At 49.7% G+C, this 17668-nt stretch overlaps 1 protein-coding gene across 1 annotated transcript in view; it reads right to left on the bottom strand.

The window, feature by feature from the left end:
- Positions 1-17668, bottom strand: part of PANX3 (pannexin 3) — a 189122-nt gene that overhangs the window by 110985 nt on the left and 60469 nt on the right. Inside the window, exon 3 of the mRNA XM_069614086.1 lies at positions 3681-3895. Within this exon, the coding sequence (XP_069470187.1) occupies positions 3681-3895 (215 nt within the window). The remainder of the gene's footprint in view (positions 1-3680; positions 3896-17668) is intronic.

The raw sequence follows: 17668 nt of genomic DNA, 5'->3' as shown, positions 1-17668 counted from the left end.
GCATCTGTCTTTCTCTGTGTGCATCTGCCTGCATCTGTCTGTCTTTGTCTGCATCTGTCTGCATCTGTCTCTGTGTGCCTCTGCCTGCATCCGTCTGTCTCTGTCTGTCTCTAGGCATCTGCCTACATCTGTCTGTCTCCACCTGTCTTTGCATCTGCTTGTCTCTGTCTGCATATGTCTGTCTGCATCTGTCTGTGTGCATCTGCCTGTGTGCATCTGCCTGCACCTGTCTGTCTCCATGTGTCTCTGCCTGCATCTGTCTGTCTCTATGTGCATCTGCCTGCATCTGTCTGTCTCTGTCTGCATCTGTCTCTGTGTGCATCTGCCTGCATCTGTCTGTCTCTGTCTGTCTATGTCTGTCTCTGGGCATCTGCCTACATCTGTCTCTATCTAGTCTATGTGCATCTGCCTGTCTCTGTGTGCATCTGTCTTCATCTGTCTCTGTCTGCATCTGCCTGCATCTGTGTCTGTCTGTCTGTGTGCATCCGCCTACACTGTCTGTCTCCATCTGTCTGTCTGCATCTGTTTGTCTCTGTGTGCATCTGCCTGCATCTGTCTGTCTCTGTCTGCATCTGTCTCTGTGTGCATCTGCCTGCATCCGTCTGTCTCTGTCTGTCTCTGGGCATCTGCCTACATCTGTCTCTATCTAGTCTATGTGCATCTGCCTGTCTCTGTGTGCATCTGTCTGCATGTGTCTGTGTGCATCTGCCTTCATCTGTCTGTCTCTGTGTGCATCTGCCTGCATCTGTCTTTCTCTGTATGTCTCTGTCTATCTCTGTCTCTGTATGTCTCTGTCTGCATCTGTCTGCATCTGTTTGTCTCTATCTGCATCTGTCTGCATCTGCCTGTCTCTGTGTGCATCTGCCTGCATCCGTTTGTCTCTGGGCATCTGCCTACATCTGTCTCTATCTGTCTCTGTCTAGTCAATGTGCATCTGCCTGTCTCTGTGTGCATCCATCTGCATGTGTCTGTTTGTGTGCATCTGCCTGCATCTGTCTGTCTCTGTCAGCATCTGTCTTTCTCTGTATGTCTCTGTCTGTCCGTGTCTGTCGTGTCTGTCTGTCTGCATCTGTCTGTATCTGTCGGCATCTGTTTGTCTCTGTCTGCATCTGTCTGTCTCTGTGTGCATCTGCCTGCATCTGTCTGTCTCTGTGTGTTTCTGCCTGCATCTGTCTGCATCTGCCGGTCTCTGAGCATTTGTGTGCATCTGTCTGTCTCTGTGTGCATCTCTCTGTCTCTGTCTGCATCTGTCTGTCTCTGTGTGCATCTATCTGCATCTGCCTGCATCTGCCTGTCTCTGGACATCTGCCTACTTCTGTCTATCTCTGGCTGCATCTGTCTGTCTGTGTGCATCTGCCTGCATCTGTATGTCTCCATCTGTCTCTGTCTGCATCTGCCTGACTCTGTGTGCATCTGTCTTTATCTGTGTGCATTTGCCTGCATCTGTCTGTCTTTGTCTGCATCTGTCTGCATCTGTCTCTGTGTGCCTCTGCCTGCATCCGTCTGTCTCTGGGCATCTGCCTACATCTGTCTGTCTCCACCTGTCTTTGCATCTGCTTGTCTCTGTCTGCATCTGTCTGTCTGCATCTGTCTGTGTGCATCTGCCTGCACCTGTCTGTCTCCATTTGTCTCTGCCTGCATCTGTCTGTCTCTTTGTGCATCTGCCTGCATCTGTCTGTCTCTGTCTGCCTCTGTCTGCATCTGTCTCTGTCTGCATCTGCCTGCATCTGTCTGTCTCCATCTGTCTGTCTGCATCTGTCTGTCTCTGTGTGCATCTGCCTGCATCTGTCTGTCTCTGTATGCATCTGTCTCTGTGTGCATCTGCCTGCATCCGTCTGTCTCTGTCTGTCTCTGGGCATCTGCCTACATCTGTCTCTATCTAGTCTATGTGCATCTGCCTGTCTCTGTGTGCGTCTGTGTGCATCTGCCTGCATCTGTCTGTCTCTGTGTGCATCTGCCTGCATCTGTCTTTCTCTGTATGTCTCTGTCTATCTCTGTCTCTGTATGTCTCTGTCTGCATCTGTCTGCATCTGTTTGTCTCTATCTGCATCTTTCTGCATCTGCCTGTCTCTGTGTGCATCTGCCTGCATCCGTTTGTCTCTGTCTGTCTCTGGGCATCTGCCTACATCTGTCTCTGTCTAGTCTATGTGCATCTGCCTGTCTCTGTGTGCATCCATCTGTATGTGTCTGTCTGTGTGCATCTGTCTTTCTCTGTCTGTCCGTGTCTGTCTGTGTCTGTCTCTGTCTGCATCTGTCTGCATCTGTCGGCATCTGTCTGTCTCCGTGTGCATCTGCCTGCATCTGTCTGTCTCTGTGTGCATCTGTGTGTATCTGCCTGCATCTGTCTGCATCTGCCGGTCTCTGAGCATTTGTGTGCATCTGTCTGTCTCTGTGTGCATCTCTCTGTCTATGTCTGCATCTGTCTGTCTCTATGTGCATCTATCTGCATCTGCCTGCATCTGCCTGCATCTGCCTGCATCTGTCTGTCTCTGTCTCTGTCTGCCTCTGTCTGTCTCTGTCTGTCTCTGCCTGCATCTGCCTGCCTTTGTCTGCATCTGTCTGCCTCTGCCTGCCTCTGTCTGCCTCTGTCTGCATCTGTCTGCGTGCATCCGTCTGTCTCTGTGTGCATCTGTCTATCTCTGTCTACATTTGTCTGTCTCTGTGCATCTACCTGCATCTGTCTGTCTCTGTAGCTATGTGCATCTGCCTGCATCTGTCTGCATCTGTCTGTCTGTGTGCATCTGCCTGTCGCCATCTGTTTCTGTCTGCATCTGTCTATCTCTGTGTGCATCTGCTGCATCTGTCTCTGTCTGCATCTGCCTGCATCTGTTTCTGTCTGCACCTGTCTGCATCTGTCTCTGTCTGCATCTACCTGTCTCTGTCTGCATCTGTCTCTGTCTGCACCTGTCTGCATCTGCCTGCATCTGTCTGTGTCTGCATATGCATGCATCTGTATGTCTCTGTCTCTGTCTGCCTCTGTCTGCCTCTGTCTGCATCTGACTCTGCATTCGCCTGTCTCTGTCTGTCTCTGTCTGCATCTGTCTCTGTTTGCATCTGTCTCTGTTTGCATCTGCCTGTGTTTGGCTGCCTGTCTCTTTCTGCACCTGTCTGCATCTGCCTGCATCTGTATCTCTCTGTCTGCCTCTGTCTGCCTCTGTGTGTCTCTGTCTGTCCCTGTCTGCATCTGACTCTGCATCTGCCTGTCTCTGTCTCCATCTGTCTGTCTCTGTCTGCATCTGTCTGTCTCTGTCTGCATCTGTCTCTGTCTGCATCTGTCTCTGTCTGCATCTGCCTGTCTCTGTCTGCATCTGTCTGCATCTGTCCCTGTCTGCACCTGGCTGCATCTGCCTGCATCTATCTCTCTGTCTGTCTCTGTCTGCATCTGTCTGTATCTGCCTGCCTCTGTCTGCCTGTCTCTGCATCTGCATCCGTCTGTCTCTGTTTGCATCTATCTGCACCTGTCTCTGTCTGCACCTGTCTGCATCTGCCTGTCTCTGTCTGCATCTGTCTGTCTCTGTCTGCATCTGTCGGACGCAGGCCCCTTTTCCATTCTTCAGGAAGTTACTGTAATTGTGATCAAAGGCACTACCCTTTGATGTGTATTCAATAATGTGGTATCCCAAAAAACTCAATTACTTCTTCCCAAAAAGATCAGTCATATTTGGAAATGATGGACTCACTTTTCAAACTCTTCCCAGAAGACCTGCGGGTCCGGGCAGGACTGCTGGACCTTCACGATGTGCTGCACCAGCCGGATGGAGCGGTTGTAGGATTTGTCCAATTCGTCGATAATGAAGAGTAGGTCAGAGTTCAAGGACGGCGCTGCAACGTATCGCCAGAGTAGTGTGGGCAGGTACATGGCTACGGCGAGCACCAGTAGGGAGTACGGGAACACCTGCAGTGGGGAAAAGTGGGAAATAGCCAAAGGGAGCTTATCAGACAATAGGAACGGGACATGATCCGCGGGTGGGTGAGTCCTGCACTGATTCCGACAATACTGTAGACTTGGCGGCGACTTATCTCCGACTGCAAGCCCTGTATTGGCTCCACAGGGGGCAGCGCGCAAGGCCGGAAGTGACACATAACACTGTTCTTTGCATTTATCTGGCCACCTTTATTTTCACTGCAAAACCAAACCACTCATTAAATATGACCCGTTAACATGAAGGCAAAAAACCACATATGATATGATATGGCATTTATAACGCGCCTATACACAAGTGTTTCAAGGCGCAACAAGGCAAGGGAGGGGGAACAGAGGGAAGACAGAGACAACGATCTTACTAGACCAGGTGACACTGAGATCACGCAAGTGCAAGGGAGGGGGGAAGCGAAAAGTGCACGGGAAGGGGAAGGGGGCAGGGCAGTACCTAAGATAACAGTAAAATAATTAAAGACGATAAATAAAAGTACGGCCAGCAGGTGGTAAGTGCAAGGGTAAGTGCAGGCATCAGGTGTTAAGTGCTGGTAGGGGGCTGTAGGGATACAGAAACAGTCCGCAAGGGTTGCCAGGGGGGACAGTGCAGGTGTCAACTGGCGGGGAGGGTACCTGGGCCTGAGATCAGAGGGTAGCCAGGTAACCAGTGCAGTTTCAGTTTCATGCTGGAGATCAGCAGGGGAGAGGAGGAGAGTCTTGAGGTGCTTCCAGAACTGGAGATGGTTCTCCTCAAGTTTCAGGGAGGCAGGGAGGATTTTCCAGACGGAGGCCCCAGCAGAAGAAAGAGATCTACCACCAACTTGTTGCTTGCAGAAGCGACTGACCCTGAGAGAGTTGGAGGTGGATGAGCGAAGAGCTCAAGAAGGAAGATATTTAGGAAGAGAGACTTGAAGGTATTGAGGTCCCGGCCCCAGAAGGCCTTGTGGACAATGCAGAGGGTTTCAAACTTAATGCTTGCAGCCACTGGTAGCCAGTGCAGAGATTTCGGTCCTGGAGAGATACGATCCCTAGACTTGAGGCCAGGGACAAGTCTTGCAGTCCTCTTTTGGATGAGTTGCACAGAGTAGAGGCAGGCAGATTAATAAAGAGGCTGTTGCAGTAATCCCACCTAGAGAGAACCAGAGCTCTGGAGACAGTGAGCTTCTGGGGGAAGGAGAGGAAAGGAAGAATACCTCTGAGGAGGTGCAGCTGGTAGTGTGACTTCTTAGAGACGTCAGAGATGTGAGGAGAGAAGGAAAGTGTGGAGTCGAAGATGACCCCAGGGTTTTTAGCCCTGCAGGTGGGAGCAGGGAGAGGGCCAAGAGAGGCCGGACAGGGAGCAACAGGAAAAGTGGGAGCAGGTGTGCGATCAGGAGAATCTCAGAAGGAGAAGAAGTGGCGGAAGGGAGCCTAAAATGAGCTGGGTGTCATCCGTATAGCACTGAAAGTTCTGGCAGAGAGCAGCAATGCGGTGGGCAAGGAGTGCCAGATATTGGTTTAACAGCCAGGGAGAGAGCATAGATCCCTGGGTAACCACAGGAAGAGATAGAGATAGAGGAGAGGAAGGGCCCAAGTTGGACCTGGGAGGATTAATCGGAGAGGAAACAAGTCAGCCAAGCCAGGGCCTAATCGGTGATACCCAGGTTATCACGGAGACGGTTGAGCAGGGTGGCATGGTTGACCGTGTCAAAGGCAGAGGAGAGATCAAGTAAGATGAGGACACAGGGGGTGTTGGAATCAAGGTTGGGGAGCAGGTCTTCGTGAATGTTCAGGAGAGCAGTTTCCGTGCTTCTGGCAGCTCTGAAGCCAGAGTGATGGTCGTGGAGACAGCCAACAGATTTAGTATGGAGATTAAGCTGGGAGATGGCCAGTTTCTCCAGGAGCTTGCCCAGGAAAGGAGTGATGGAGATTGGGCGATAGTGAGCAGGGGAGGAAGGGTCGGCAGAGAGTTTCTTAAGAAGAGGGTGCACAAGGGAGTGCTTCGGGGGGGAAGAGAAGACTCCAGTGGCGAAGGAGTGGTTGCAGAAGTCAGCCAGAGAAGGAACAAGGATGTCAATGTGGTCCTTGATGGTTTTGGAGGTACAGGGATGCAGGGTCGGACTGGGACAAGAAATAGGCCCGCTCACCCAAAAGAAAGTGGCCCATCTCTCGCCTCTAAAAAGTGGCCCACCCCTCGCCTCATGACCCTTGACCTCTGATGACATCGGAAGTGATGTCATTTAACCCCACCCCAAAGTGACATCCCGGGAAGTGATGAAACATGACCTTTCACCCCTTGACAAAACAGGAATTGGCATCAAATAGCCTTGTTCCTTAATACACTAAATTACTGTGAATCCTAGCAGACGTCCAAGGCCACATAATAATATGCTAATGTATAGCACTTACTCTTAAGCTCTTTTTTATAGAACAAATATGCATAAAATATCACCCAACCTGTGTTGGTACTCATTTATCGACCTAAGAACGATGAAAGGCTTTTTGAGAAAAAAGTGATTCTTTTTTTTTCATTTTTTTTTCTTCCTAACCGGCCCAGGCATGGCCATAAAACAGCCCTCATCCCAACGGAAGATTTCGGGCCGGCCACGGGCCAAAAGGCTGAGGGGCCTGTCTGACCCTGCAGGGATGAACCTGTTTTGATGAGACTTTCATAGATCAGACTTGTCTACATATCTCATCTGGGGAGAAGAAGGGAAAGGCAGAGAAGGAGGGAGGAGAGGTGGACGAAGAAGTGCCTAGCGAAGAGCCGGGAGTAGAGGGAGGACAGGATGTCCTGAGTTTTAGAAATGAAATGAGAAGCCAGGGCCGTGCAGAGGGCCTGGGAGGGGACAGGAGATGTATATAATGCAGCAGGACAGGCCAGCTCCTTGCAGATTTTAGAGTTTGGCTGGGTTGTTAGATGCTGCAGAGACGTGAGCTTGGATGTGGCCTCTCTTCTTGGTGCGGGCAGAGAGCCTGTATTGCCTTTGGAGCAGGCGACAGGCCAGTTTGTCAGAGGATGTACCTGAAGCATGCCATTTCCTCTCAGCCACCCTGCACTTGCGTTCAAGGGTGACAAGGTCTGAGTCGTACAAAGAGTTGCACTTGGCTTTGGGCTTCAGGCGGATCCTCATGACAGGGGCAAGAACATCGAGAGTATCATATATACCAAAGTGGAGCATGGAAAGGGCTGTGTCAGGGTGTGAGTCATCCAAGGGTGGGGTGTGAGAAGGTGGCGGCAAAAGCCTCAACTGATACACGCTTCATGGGTCGGATAACCGAGAAGGTAGGTGGCAGTGCTGGAGTTGGCTTGGCCTGAGGGGTAGAGAGGGTGAGCTGGGAGGAAAGGAGGAAGTGATCACTCCAGGAGAGAGGAGTGGTGAGAGGAATAGAAAGGGGAAGGTCTCAAGAGATCAGAACATCCAAAGTGTGCCCTGCAGAGTGATTCGCGCCAGAGGCGAGAAGAGAGAGTGAGAGAGAGTCGCAGAGGTCACAAAAGAGTCCAGAGGAAGGACAGGAAGCCTCCAGGTGAATGTTGAAGTGTTCAAGAAGGAGGAGTTGAGTGGTCGAGGCCAGGAGGGAAGAGGAGAGGTCTGCCCACTCAGAGAAGGAGGAGATCTGACCAGGTGGCCGATAGATGGTAGGCACAGTAAGGGAATGACCAGGAGAGAGAGAGTGCCTGCAGACAAGGCATTCGAAAGATGAGTAGCCTGCATAGGAATGACAGAGGCAGAAATCCACTCAGGGAAGATCAGGGCTACACCCCCTCCGGAACGGTTTGATCTGGGCACGAAGAGGATCTTGTAGCCATCAGGGAGGATAGTATCAAAGCTTGTGACAGAGCTGGCCGTGAACCATGTCTCAGTGAGACCGAGGACATCCAGGTTAAGTTCCTAAAGGAGGCGGCAGATGTCAGAGGAGTATTTGACAGCTGAGCGAGAGTTTAGAGTGGCAATATAGAGAAGGTTGCCATCCTTGAAAGACATCCGGGGAGGCGTACAAACCAGAGGTATGCCCTGTGGAAGTGTAGAAGAAGCCAGAGGGGGGGCAGAAGAGGAAGGAGGAGAGGGCAAGGTAGCCAAGGAGGAGACAGCAAGGATGGGGGAGGTGAGGAAGCCATGGAGGGGAGAGAGGGGCAGCAGGAGAAGAAAGGAAATTGATGAGGCAGGGGAAGTGCCTATCAAAGAGAATAAGGTTGCCTTGAGGACCTTGGACCAGGACAGTACCATTCTGGTAAACATGTGATGACCTTAGAAGAGTGGAAGGAGGCCAGGAGGGGGTGCCACCTTAATGGGAGAAGAAGAGAAAGGGAGAGCACAGAGACCATATGAAGAGTCCCTAGGTCTGGTGAAGGAATGACAAAGAGGATGTCAGTGAGGGTTTGCCTGGAGGAGGCACTGGTGTAGGTGTCCACGATAGGGAGGCCTGGGTTGGAGACCAGGATGTCCCTTTTAAACTTCTTCATACCAGAATTAGTGAGGGGAGCAGGATAGTCGAGAGCACCATAGAGTAGGTAGGTAGGGAGAGGAGAGAAGAGGAAGGGAGTGGGAAGGGGAGGGGTGGGGAGAACACTAGGGAGGGACACAGGGTGGGAGGGCAAGCAGACAAGACAAGTAGACAATTAGACAAGACGACAGGAGCTTAGATAAAGGTAGAAAAGTTTGCTAGATGATTGCTTTACTAGGAGGCAAACCACAGGATGGCACGTCTTTCACAATGCAATTTTAAATAACGGAGAAAATACACCTAAGTCTGAGAGTCCTGTATAGTAAGGCAAAGGCTTAGGTTTCACAATGCAATTTTAAATACTTTCATAGTGCAATTTTAAATGCCGGAGAAACACACCTAAGTCTGAGAGTTCTGTATAGTAGGGAAAAGGCCTAATTTTCACAATGCAATTTTAAACACTTCCACAGTGCAATTTTAAATACTTTCACAATGCAATTTAAATACCAGAGAAAACATCCCTAAGTCTGAGAGTCTGCTATGTGGCCGGGTTGGTTATTAGGGTAGAGTGGAGGCTCTATTCCTAACCCAGGCCACTACTACCTGACTTAGTCGCTGCAGGTTGACGGCTGACTACTGGCTTCCCCTGCTGACACCTGCAGACACGAGCTGGAGCCACCTCTGTGGGAGCCGCCCTTTACCTTGGGGCCCTTAGCCACATGGGCTGCCGAGCACAGGGCTGCCCTGGGAAGGCGGGTTAAGCACCGAAACGGCCAATGAGGTCAGTGGGCGGGGTGGGATGAGGGATGGAAGCGGGTCAGGAGTGGGGCCACAACACGGGCGAGCACCCCAAAACAATTACTGCAGAAAACAAAGTAAGCACAATAACACATGTTCATTATGTTCTGGCAGGTGGTTGAGGTGGACCATACACTCTACCCCCCGGGTGGTACATGCTGATGCGGCACTTAACCTGGCATGGCTTCCCTGCCATGCCCTCTTTTGGGGGTGATACCAGGAGGACCTTTACTTCGCACCTGTACGAATTTCCCCAAAAGGCATATGTATGTAGTCCCCATTACCTTACGTTCCGTCATGACATGCCTAGCCGTTTCCAAAACACTTTCTACGTTGCAGTTTCAGCAATATCTATTTCCCCTCTGTTGTCCCATTCGCAGTTGCTGTGGCCAGCAGATAGCAGTCTACTGGTGTATGCTACAACATCAGAGGCCCTGAAGAAAGTGCTTTGAACTGCTCACACGACTGAAACCGGTCGGCCATTTGAATGAGGAGATCTCCCGCTAATAAAGGCATATCCTATTTTGAAGTAGTGCAGGTAAGTAGTGCACATGCTGCTTTTTAAAGATAGTATAAACATGAGTTGCTAATAAAAGGGCGCGTTAACAGGTTGAGGTGTCTGTTAGAACTCATCAGCATGGAATTTTAACTTCCTAAGCAATAGGGCTAGCCTCCTTATGCCCCCTCTCCCTAGATAGGCGGCCCACCACCGTCAACTATGGTTAGCTTTCCCCTGGAAGGCATAGTTGGAATGGTTTGAGGGCGAGCAGCTAGTTTGGATGAAATCTAACATAAATATAAGCAACTAACTCTAAGTGTACAATTGTGTGTGTGATAAAGTTAGGGATTGTGTACAGGGTATAGCCACCGTTCGTCCTTTTTGTGTTTACTGTCAAATAATTTTCCAACAGAATACTTAAATCCGTCCACTACTTTTCGTTACATAATCGTCCCTAAGTGGGACAACAAAGGACACATTCCATCATTGCCGGAATATTCAATATCCCCAGTTTTTTAAGAACCATAGCCTGCATAGATGTTAATCCGAGCTCCAGCCTCAATATTTCGAGGAGAACAGCCTCGGGAAGATCTAGACATGTTTTCCAGAATATGCCTTCTAGCACCTGTACAAATATAAATCTTTCAAGCATGCAACCTCAAGACCATATAGAATTGCTGGACAAAAAAATTGCTTGTACAACCTAATGAGGCCGTCCATGGAACAACCCGCTGTATGTTTAGAAAACCTATCGATAAACACAGTAAATGGGAAGGCTTTCCTTCTTCTGGAGTGAATCAAGTCATCGTAGCCTTTGCCAGAGCGGATCTCAACCCCAAGATGTATATCATTTTCCAAATATCCTAATTGACCTTTGGGTGAGATCTACTTGGGTGGAGCAGAAGGCCTACTGACAAACGGCATCATTTTGGTTTTATCCATTTTAATGACCAAAGAGTTTTCTTTAGCATAGGACGGCATCTCTTTTACCTACCTCGACATACCAAAAAAGGTGTGGGCGAAAATAACTAAGTCGTCAGCATATGACATACAGATAACATGTGACAGTGCAACTCTAAGAGGGCAGCTCCAGACTCCTTTCAGTCGAAAGGGGGATCCACCAGATATATATTGTATAACAGGGGGGCCAACACACCCCTGCTTCACCCCTTTACTTGTGAGATTCAGGGGTATTGTGACCCCCCTGATACCAAACAGTAGATGAACTTGAGTATCTCTGTGCAGAGGTTTCAACATCCACAGAAACTCGCAGGGCAATCCAAAATCTCCAACTTTTGCCACAATTTCTCCCTATCGACAGAGTCAAAAGCTGCTCGGAAGTCAACTATGATACTGGCTGATCCTTACTCCTAGCTCTCTCTGCTAGAAGGTCTATGAACCGCGAACTGTGAATAGTTGCTTGGCCTGCTCTGAAGCACATCAGGCATGTGTCCAGCAGGTGAGCAACCTTTGTGACAGAGGTAATATTTATCCAGTGTCTTTACTAAACATTTTACTGTAATAAAGAAGTGTAGTAAAACAAACAATGGTTCAGCATGGTATTACTTTGCATTCTGGGATGTCTAGTTTTCCAGTCAGCATCTGGATTATGAAGCTAAAACAATATTCTTTTGGCCAAACATGTTTCACTACGAATTTACATAGTGTAAGGCTACATTAATTTGAGATTTGTATTTTGCATGTAAACTATCTGATTTCTCAAGTTTCCTGTGGCCACACATGCGGTCATCCAGTCCTGTTTTTCCCCTTTGGATGCTGGGACTTGCAGTCTTTTCTTATCCATGATATGATATGATATGATATGACATGTGACATTTAGGTAAAAAAGAGAACTCTGAGCATAAAAAGGCCTGGGTGGCTTTTTCATGCATGACCATGGGAAACTGGAGAGCCCTGCTTTATAAGACAGTATAATTGTATAAGCAGTATAAAAGAACACAAACACCATGAAAATCGATGGTATCGCTCAAAATCAACTGAACATCTTAATTTGGCAAATAAAGCATTATCTACCTACAAAAAGGCACTGTTCGTAGCCAAGTCAACTTTTCTATCGACAAAAATCTCAACTGCAATAAACCATCCCCAAAAAGCATTTAAAACTATTGCTGATTTTGTTGATCAGAATACATATGCACCAGTGAAGGCCTCATCTGTTAACCACAATAATGGCCTAAATATATTTTTTTTTGCGACAAAAATTTGAATTTTCAAAATAACATTAGGATTCATAGAAACTTAGATAAAACCCTGCAATGTGAGGTTGCCAGCCAAAACATAGAACATATAGGACCAACAACCCAGTTCAGTTTTAAGCAAGTACTAGCTGAGGACATTATAACAGTGCTGTCTGAGCTAAAACCCACAAATGACTCGCTTTTCCCATTGCCAGCTTTGGCTGCTAAGCGACTTTGTCTGGAAAGTACCCCTTTTATGACTAAGTTTGTCAACCTCTCACTCTCCCGGTGATTAGTTCCTGAAGCTCTGAAAGTATCAGTCGTTACTCCTCTGTTGAAAAAGGTTGGCCTGGACTCTGAAGATTATGGCAACTATCGCCCTATCGCGGGTCTCCCTTGGCCAGGCAAAATTCTGGAGAAAGTAGTTACCAAACAGTTGCAGGATTTGGTTGAAGATCATTGCCTGCTCCATCCTCTGCGATCTGGCTCGCGCCCATTACATGGGACAGAGACTGCATTGATGGCCATTTGGGATGCGACGTTGCAGGCAGGAGATGAGGGGAAACTCCCTGCTTGTAATGCTTGATCTCTCTGCTGCATTTGATACGGCGGACCACAGCATTTTGCTGGATCGTTTAAAGGATCTGGTTAATGTGGATCCTGGTGCACTTCAGTGGTTTACATCTTTTCTCACTGACTGTCAACAAAGTGTCCAGGTCGGAGGATTTCTCTCAGGAATCCTCCTCCAGTGCTGTGGCATTCCACAGCGATCGGCTCTTTCTCCACTTCTGTCCAATATTTATCTTCGTGCCTTGATGAATATCCTCCTCACATCCTCTCCCATGAATGGTGGCACCAAGTGGGAAGGCCTCCTTGCGGGCTTCTCCTCATCACGCTGCATCATTAATGTCTACCATACTAGCACTATCCTGGTACAGGGTCCTCAGGCCAACCTCTTTCTCTTCGACCGGCACCTGCCGTCCATCATTAACTTCCTTCCCGCCCTACCTCTCCCCAACTATTCTATCTGTCCCTCCCACTCCGAATGGTGTACCACGCCCCTGTAAGCCGCCTTGGAAAACCTTCAAAGGTGGAGACCTCTACCACATGGCCACACTTAATGCCCGCTCAGCCAACAAACATTCCACCAACATCTGTCTCCTTGAAGACGCTGACCTTGACATTCTCGCTCTTAACGAGACATGGTTCAATGCCAGCTCAGTCACGCCTTTTGACTTCCTTGCTGGCTACAAGATCCTTTCTAAGCCATGACCTAACCGTGCTGGCAGTGGGGTTGCCTTAATCTTCCCTGAGAGGGTTCTCCCTCGCACCCACTCTGCCTTACTCTTCCTTCAAGAGCCTGGTCTGGAAGTTGGTCATCTCTGCCTCCTCCTCCTCTCTGACCATTGCCACCATCTACATGCCCCCCTGGCACTACCACCTGGTTCCTCTCTGAATGGGATAACTTCTGATCCTCTCTCCTCACTACCACCTCCAAACTCCTTCTCTTGGGCAACTTGAACATCCAATTGGACTCCTCTATCACAGCATCCACCCTCTTCTTTGAACTCTGCACTTTGCTCTCCCTCTCCATTCTCCCATCTGGTCCAACCCCCTCAGGAGGACACACTCCTGATGCCCTCATCCACTCTGGTCTTTCACTCTCCCCCCTTTGATCATACTTCTGTCCTGGTCAGACCAGTCTCCCCTCTCTTCTTACCTGGGTCCTCTCGGCCCACTGACCACACCTCCACCACCCTTGCCAACCTTGTTCACAAACATCTGTCCAATGAAATGAGTGTTAGCTGCTGCCTTCACATCCACCTTCATACCCCTCTCTCCCCATACCCCAGACCCTCCACTGACTCTGCTCTCAGCAACATCCATCTGGCCATTACTAACACCCTGTACATTCATGCCTGAGTCATGAGGATCCGCCTGAAACCCGCCTCCAAACGTAATACCTGGTACGACTCAGAACTTGCAGCCCTGAAACACAAGTGCAGAGCTGTGGAACGGAAGTGGCAAACCTCTGGCTCACCCTCTCACAAACTGGCCTGCTGCCTGGTCCAAAGGCAATACAGACTCTCCATTCATGCAAAGAAAAGGACCCACATCCAGGCACAGGTATCGGGTGCATCCAACAACATGGCTGAAGTCTTTAGAATCTGCAGGGAACTAGCCAAACCTTCTGCAGTCTCCTCCTCCCCTCTTCTGTCCCAGCGCCTCTGAAACACACTGGTCACACGCTTCACCACCAAAACACTGGACATCCTGAGCACCATTGCTAACCTATCCCCCAACCCCTCCCTCACTCCCTTGCATCCCATCGCCTCCCACCCTCCTTCTGCCTCTCTCCTCCTTCTCCCCTGTCACACCCGATGAGGTCACCAGAGTTGCCCACTCCATGAAGGACTCCTCAAAAAAGGGTTCCCCGGCTCCTCCAGAACTATCAAGGACAACATTGGTTCTCTTGCCCCTGCACTCGCTGATTTCTGCAACCCTTTCTTTTGCTCCTGGTTCTTTCCCCTCTGCCCTCAAGCACTCCCTTGTGCGCCCCCACCTGAAAAAACCTTCAGGAGTCTGGACCTCTCTAGCCAACTACCACCTCATATCTATCACCCCCTTCCTTCCTTCCCTACTTTTGGAGAAGCTGGTCTTCCCCCAACTGACACAGCACACTGAACTTGTTGATGCCTCCACGACCATCAATCTGTATTCCGAGCATCCAGAGGCAGGGAAACTGCTCTTCTGAACACCCTTGAAGAACTGCTGGCATCTCTGGACTCCAACTCTCCTGCTGTCCTCATCCTTCTCGATCTCTCCTCTACCTTCAATGCGGTTAACCACTCCATCCTCATAAAACGGTTCCATGATACCCCGGGTATGTTGGAGGGGGCTCTGGATTGGCTGACCTCCTTCCTAACTGACAGGTAATCTCAGGTTATTCTGAGCACCTTTTCCTCACCTACCTCTTTCTCCACCTGTGGGGTGCCCCAGGGCTCCAACCTCTCCCCCTGGCTCTTCAACACTTACCTTGCTCAGCTGGCACTCCTCATTTCCTCCTTCTCCACCAACTTCCAGTGCTACGCAGATGTCAGACACATTTTTTTCAAACTTCCTGCAGACCCTCTTGCATCTTCCATCATCCCGCACTGATATGATATGGCATTTATAATGCGCCTGCACACATGTGTTTATGCCCACCCGCCATCCAGTCCTGGTGTACTTCCATCGACCTCTGCCTCAATGCCAGCAAGTCTGAGATCCTTCCAATTGAGACCCCACACTCCCTCTTTCATCCACTCACTCTGGCCATCCTCTATGGGCACTCCCCCTTCTCCTTCATCTGAAGCCAGAAACCTTGGCGTCATCTTCGACTCCTCTCTCTCTTTCCTCCCTCACATTCAGGTCATTGCCAAGAAGTCCCACTTTCAACTCTTCCTTCTGAAAGGGATTCTCCCTTTTCTCACCTTCCCCCAAAAGCTCAATGTTACCAGAGCTCTGGTTCTCTCTAGGCTAGACGACTGCAATAGCCTCCTCTTGAATCTACTCTCTTCCTCTCTACGACCCCTCCAGCTAATCTAGAATAGGCCAGTGATTCTTAACCTTGGCCTCAAGCTCAGGGACTCTCTCCTGCCCTAAAATCTCTCCACTTGCTCCCGGTCGCGGCAAGGATCAAGTTCAAATCCCTCTGCATCAGCTTCAACGCTACCTGGGGCCAGGGACCACGCTATCTGCAACTTGCTCTTACTAAATACTATCCCTCAAGACCTCTACGCTCCACTGGTACCAACTCTCTGCGTGTCAAGCGTTTTGCTAAACAGAGTGCTGGTGGCCGTTCTCCCTCCTCAGCTTGCTCCCTCTTATGGCATAGCCTCCCCCCTTCCTCTTTGTCTTGAGACAGACCTTCTCCAATTCCGGAAGCTACTCAAGACTTTCCTTTTCACCCGCTCGCTCCTTCCCTCCCTCCTTGGTGTTGATTGGTGACGAGGGCCCGCACGTGTCTTTTGGGCCCCGGCCTCCCCCACCCAGTCTCCTCAGCCTCTGCCCACACACAGCACTTGCCTTGGCACTTACGGGCCTCCGCCACTGTAGGCCTGCACTTACCCATTATCATAATGATCAGTCTTTGCAGATGATAGTTCCCTGGCACTTCCTAGTCTGGGCACTTAGAGCTGCTGATGTACCCCTTTACCTCTTCCCCTCTCCTCCCCTCTCTCTGCACTTGCACGCTCCGAATGCTCACAAGGCCTAGTAGGTTCATCTTCACTCATTGTTTTCTTTCCCATGTTCGCTCCCTGTTGCTCTGTGGGCACTTTGAAACACAATTTACTTGTTTATAAGCACCTAAGAAAGGCGCAATAAATAAATATTTGGAACAAGTAGAGTTTAGAAGGCATGTGTTCAAGTGCCTGCACTGTAGAGTGAGTTACAATCCCAGCTTGACTGTTTAACCACAGTGTGTGATCCTGGGCAAGTAATGTTATACCTTGTAGGATACAGCACTAGCGGGTAAACTGAGAGACTATGGGCCTCATTACGACTCTGGTGCTCCCGGAATGAAGGGGGCCGGTACGGGACCAGCCCCTTTCATTACAGGAGCGCTGATTACGAGCTTCCCTTTGCAGGACCCGGATCAGACGCCTGGTAAAACCAGGCATCCTTTCCGGGTCCCGCGAGGGGAAGAGGGAGGTAACAACAGGACACTTGTAATATGCCCGTTGTTACCTCGCTGCCCATTCCCATTGCGCCCTATGATGGCTCAAATGGGAAATGGGAATGGTTCCTGCAAGGAGGAATTACCGGGTCCTCCTATGTCGGAATGACCCGGTCATTCCACATTGCAGGAACCCAGTAATGGAGCCCGGTTTGGAGGCAGCCATGGAGCTAATAGCTCGTAATGAGGCCGCATGTCTGGTAATGTGGACGCCCTCTGTTGGGACTAGAATATCGAAAAATAATGCAGTTAGCTTATAGTTAGCACAAGTTTAGTTATTTGGGAAAAAAGAGGAATGGTATGTACGCGTCACGTCACCGTGCACAACGGGACGTGACGTTTGATTAAAGTACCCGAAATCCGGAAATCCGGCAGTTCGGGAATGAAGGTGAAACTGGTGTGACGTGTCTCCTTAACGCTGCGCGACCGGACCCATGGCCTCCAGCAATGGCGCAGCACCGTCCCACACAATGCAGGGGGCCCCTGGAGTAGAATACAACTGGGTTCCAGCCACTCACTCACCTTATCCTCCCTCCTACAACGTCTCCAAATATCTGTGCACCCTGCCCTACATCTGCCTGCACTGCTCACGGTTGCCTCCAGCAAGGTACCCTCTGCCTCTCTGAAACTTGCCCCAGACCCAAATGAAGCTTCAGCTCTGCGTCGGCTTCTAAGCCACGTGGACGAACTTGAAATTAACTTTTCAAAAAGTTCTCCCCCCGAGGGTTGTTCTTGCATCATGCACTATGCAGGGGATTGGAGCTCGTTGCAGGGATCACCCCTCGATCCTCCAAAGTCTGTGCTTATCTGTGCAGCTAGGCGAGCTTTAATAAGAATGTCATCAGTATGTGATCAGCGACCCCTGCATGAACCGCTTTGAATTACAGCAGACACCCAGGTGCAGGCATAATGAAGGCGTGCGCTCTTCTTGTCTGCTTTTATAATGCAATTAACCCATGTTTCCCACTCAGGAAGATTATTTGTCATTTGAACGCAAACAGCAGAATGAACAAATCCCCTTTAATCGTGAACAATTGCAGTCAAATTATCTATGAATCGCTTAACGTTACCATCCCTGGAAGATCGCCTTGTGAAATGTTCAACATAAAAAA

The sequence above is a fragment of the Ambystoma mexicanum genome, chromosome 9 (genome assembly GCF_040938575.1).
Source record: "Ambystoma mexicanum isolate Mex_15411 chromosome 9, UKY_AmexF1_1, whole genome shotgun sequence".
Classification (NCBI taxonomy): Eukaryota; Metazoa; Chordata; class Amphibia; order Caudata; family Ambystomatidae; genus Ambystoma; species Ambystoma mexicanum.
This window is presented reverse-complemented; position numbering and strand designations above follow the sequence as displayed.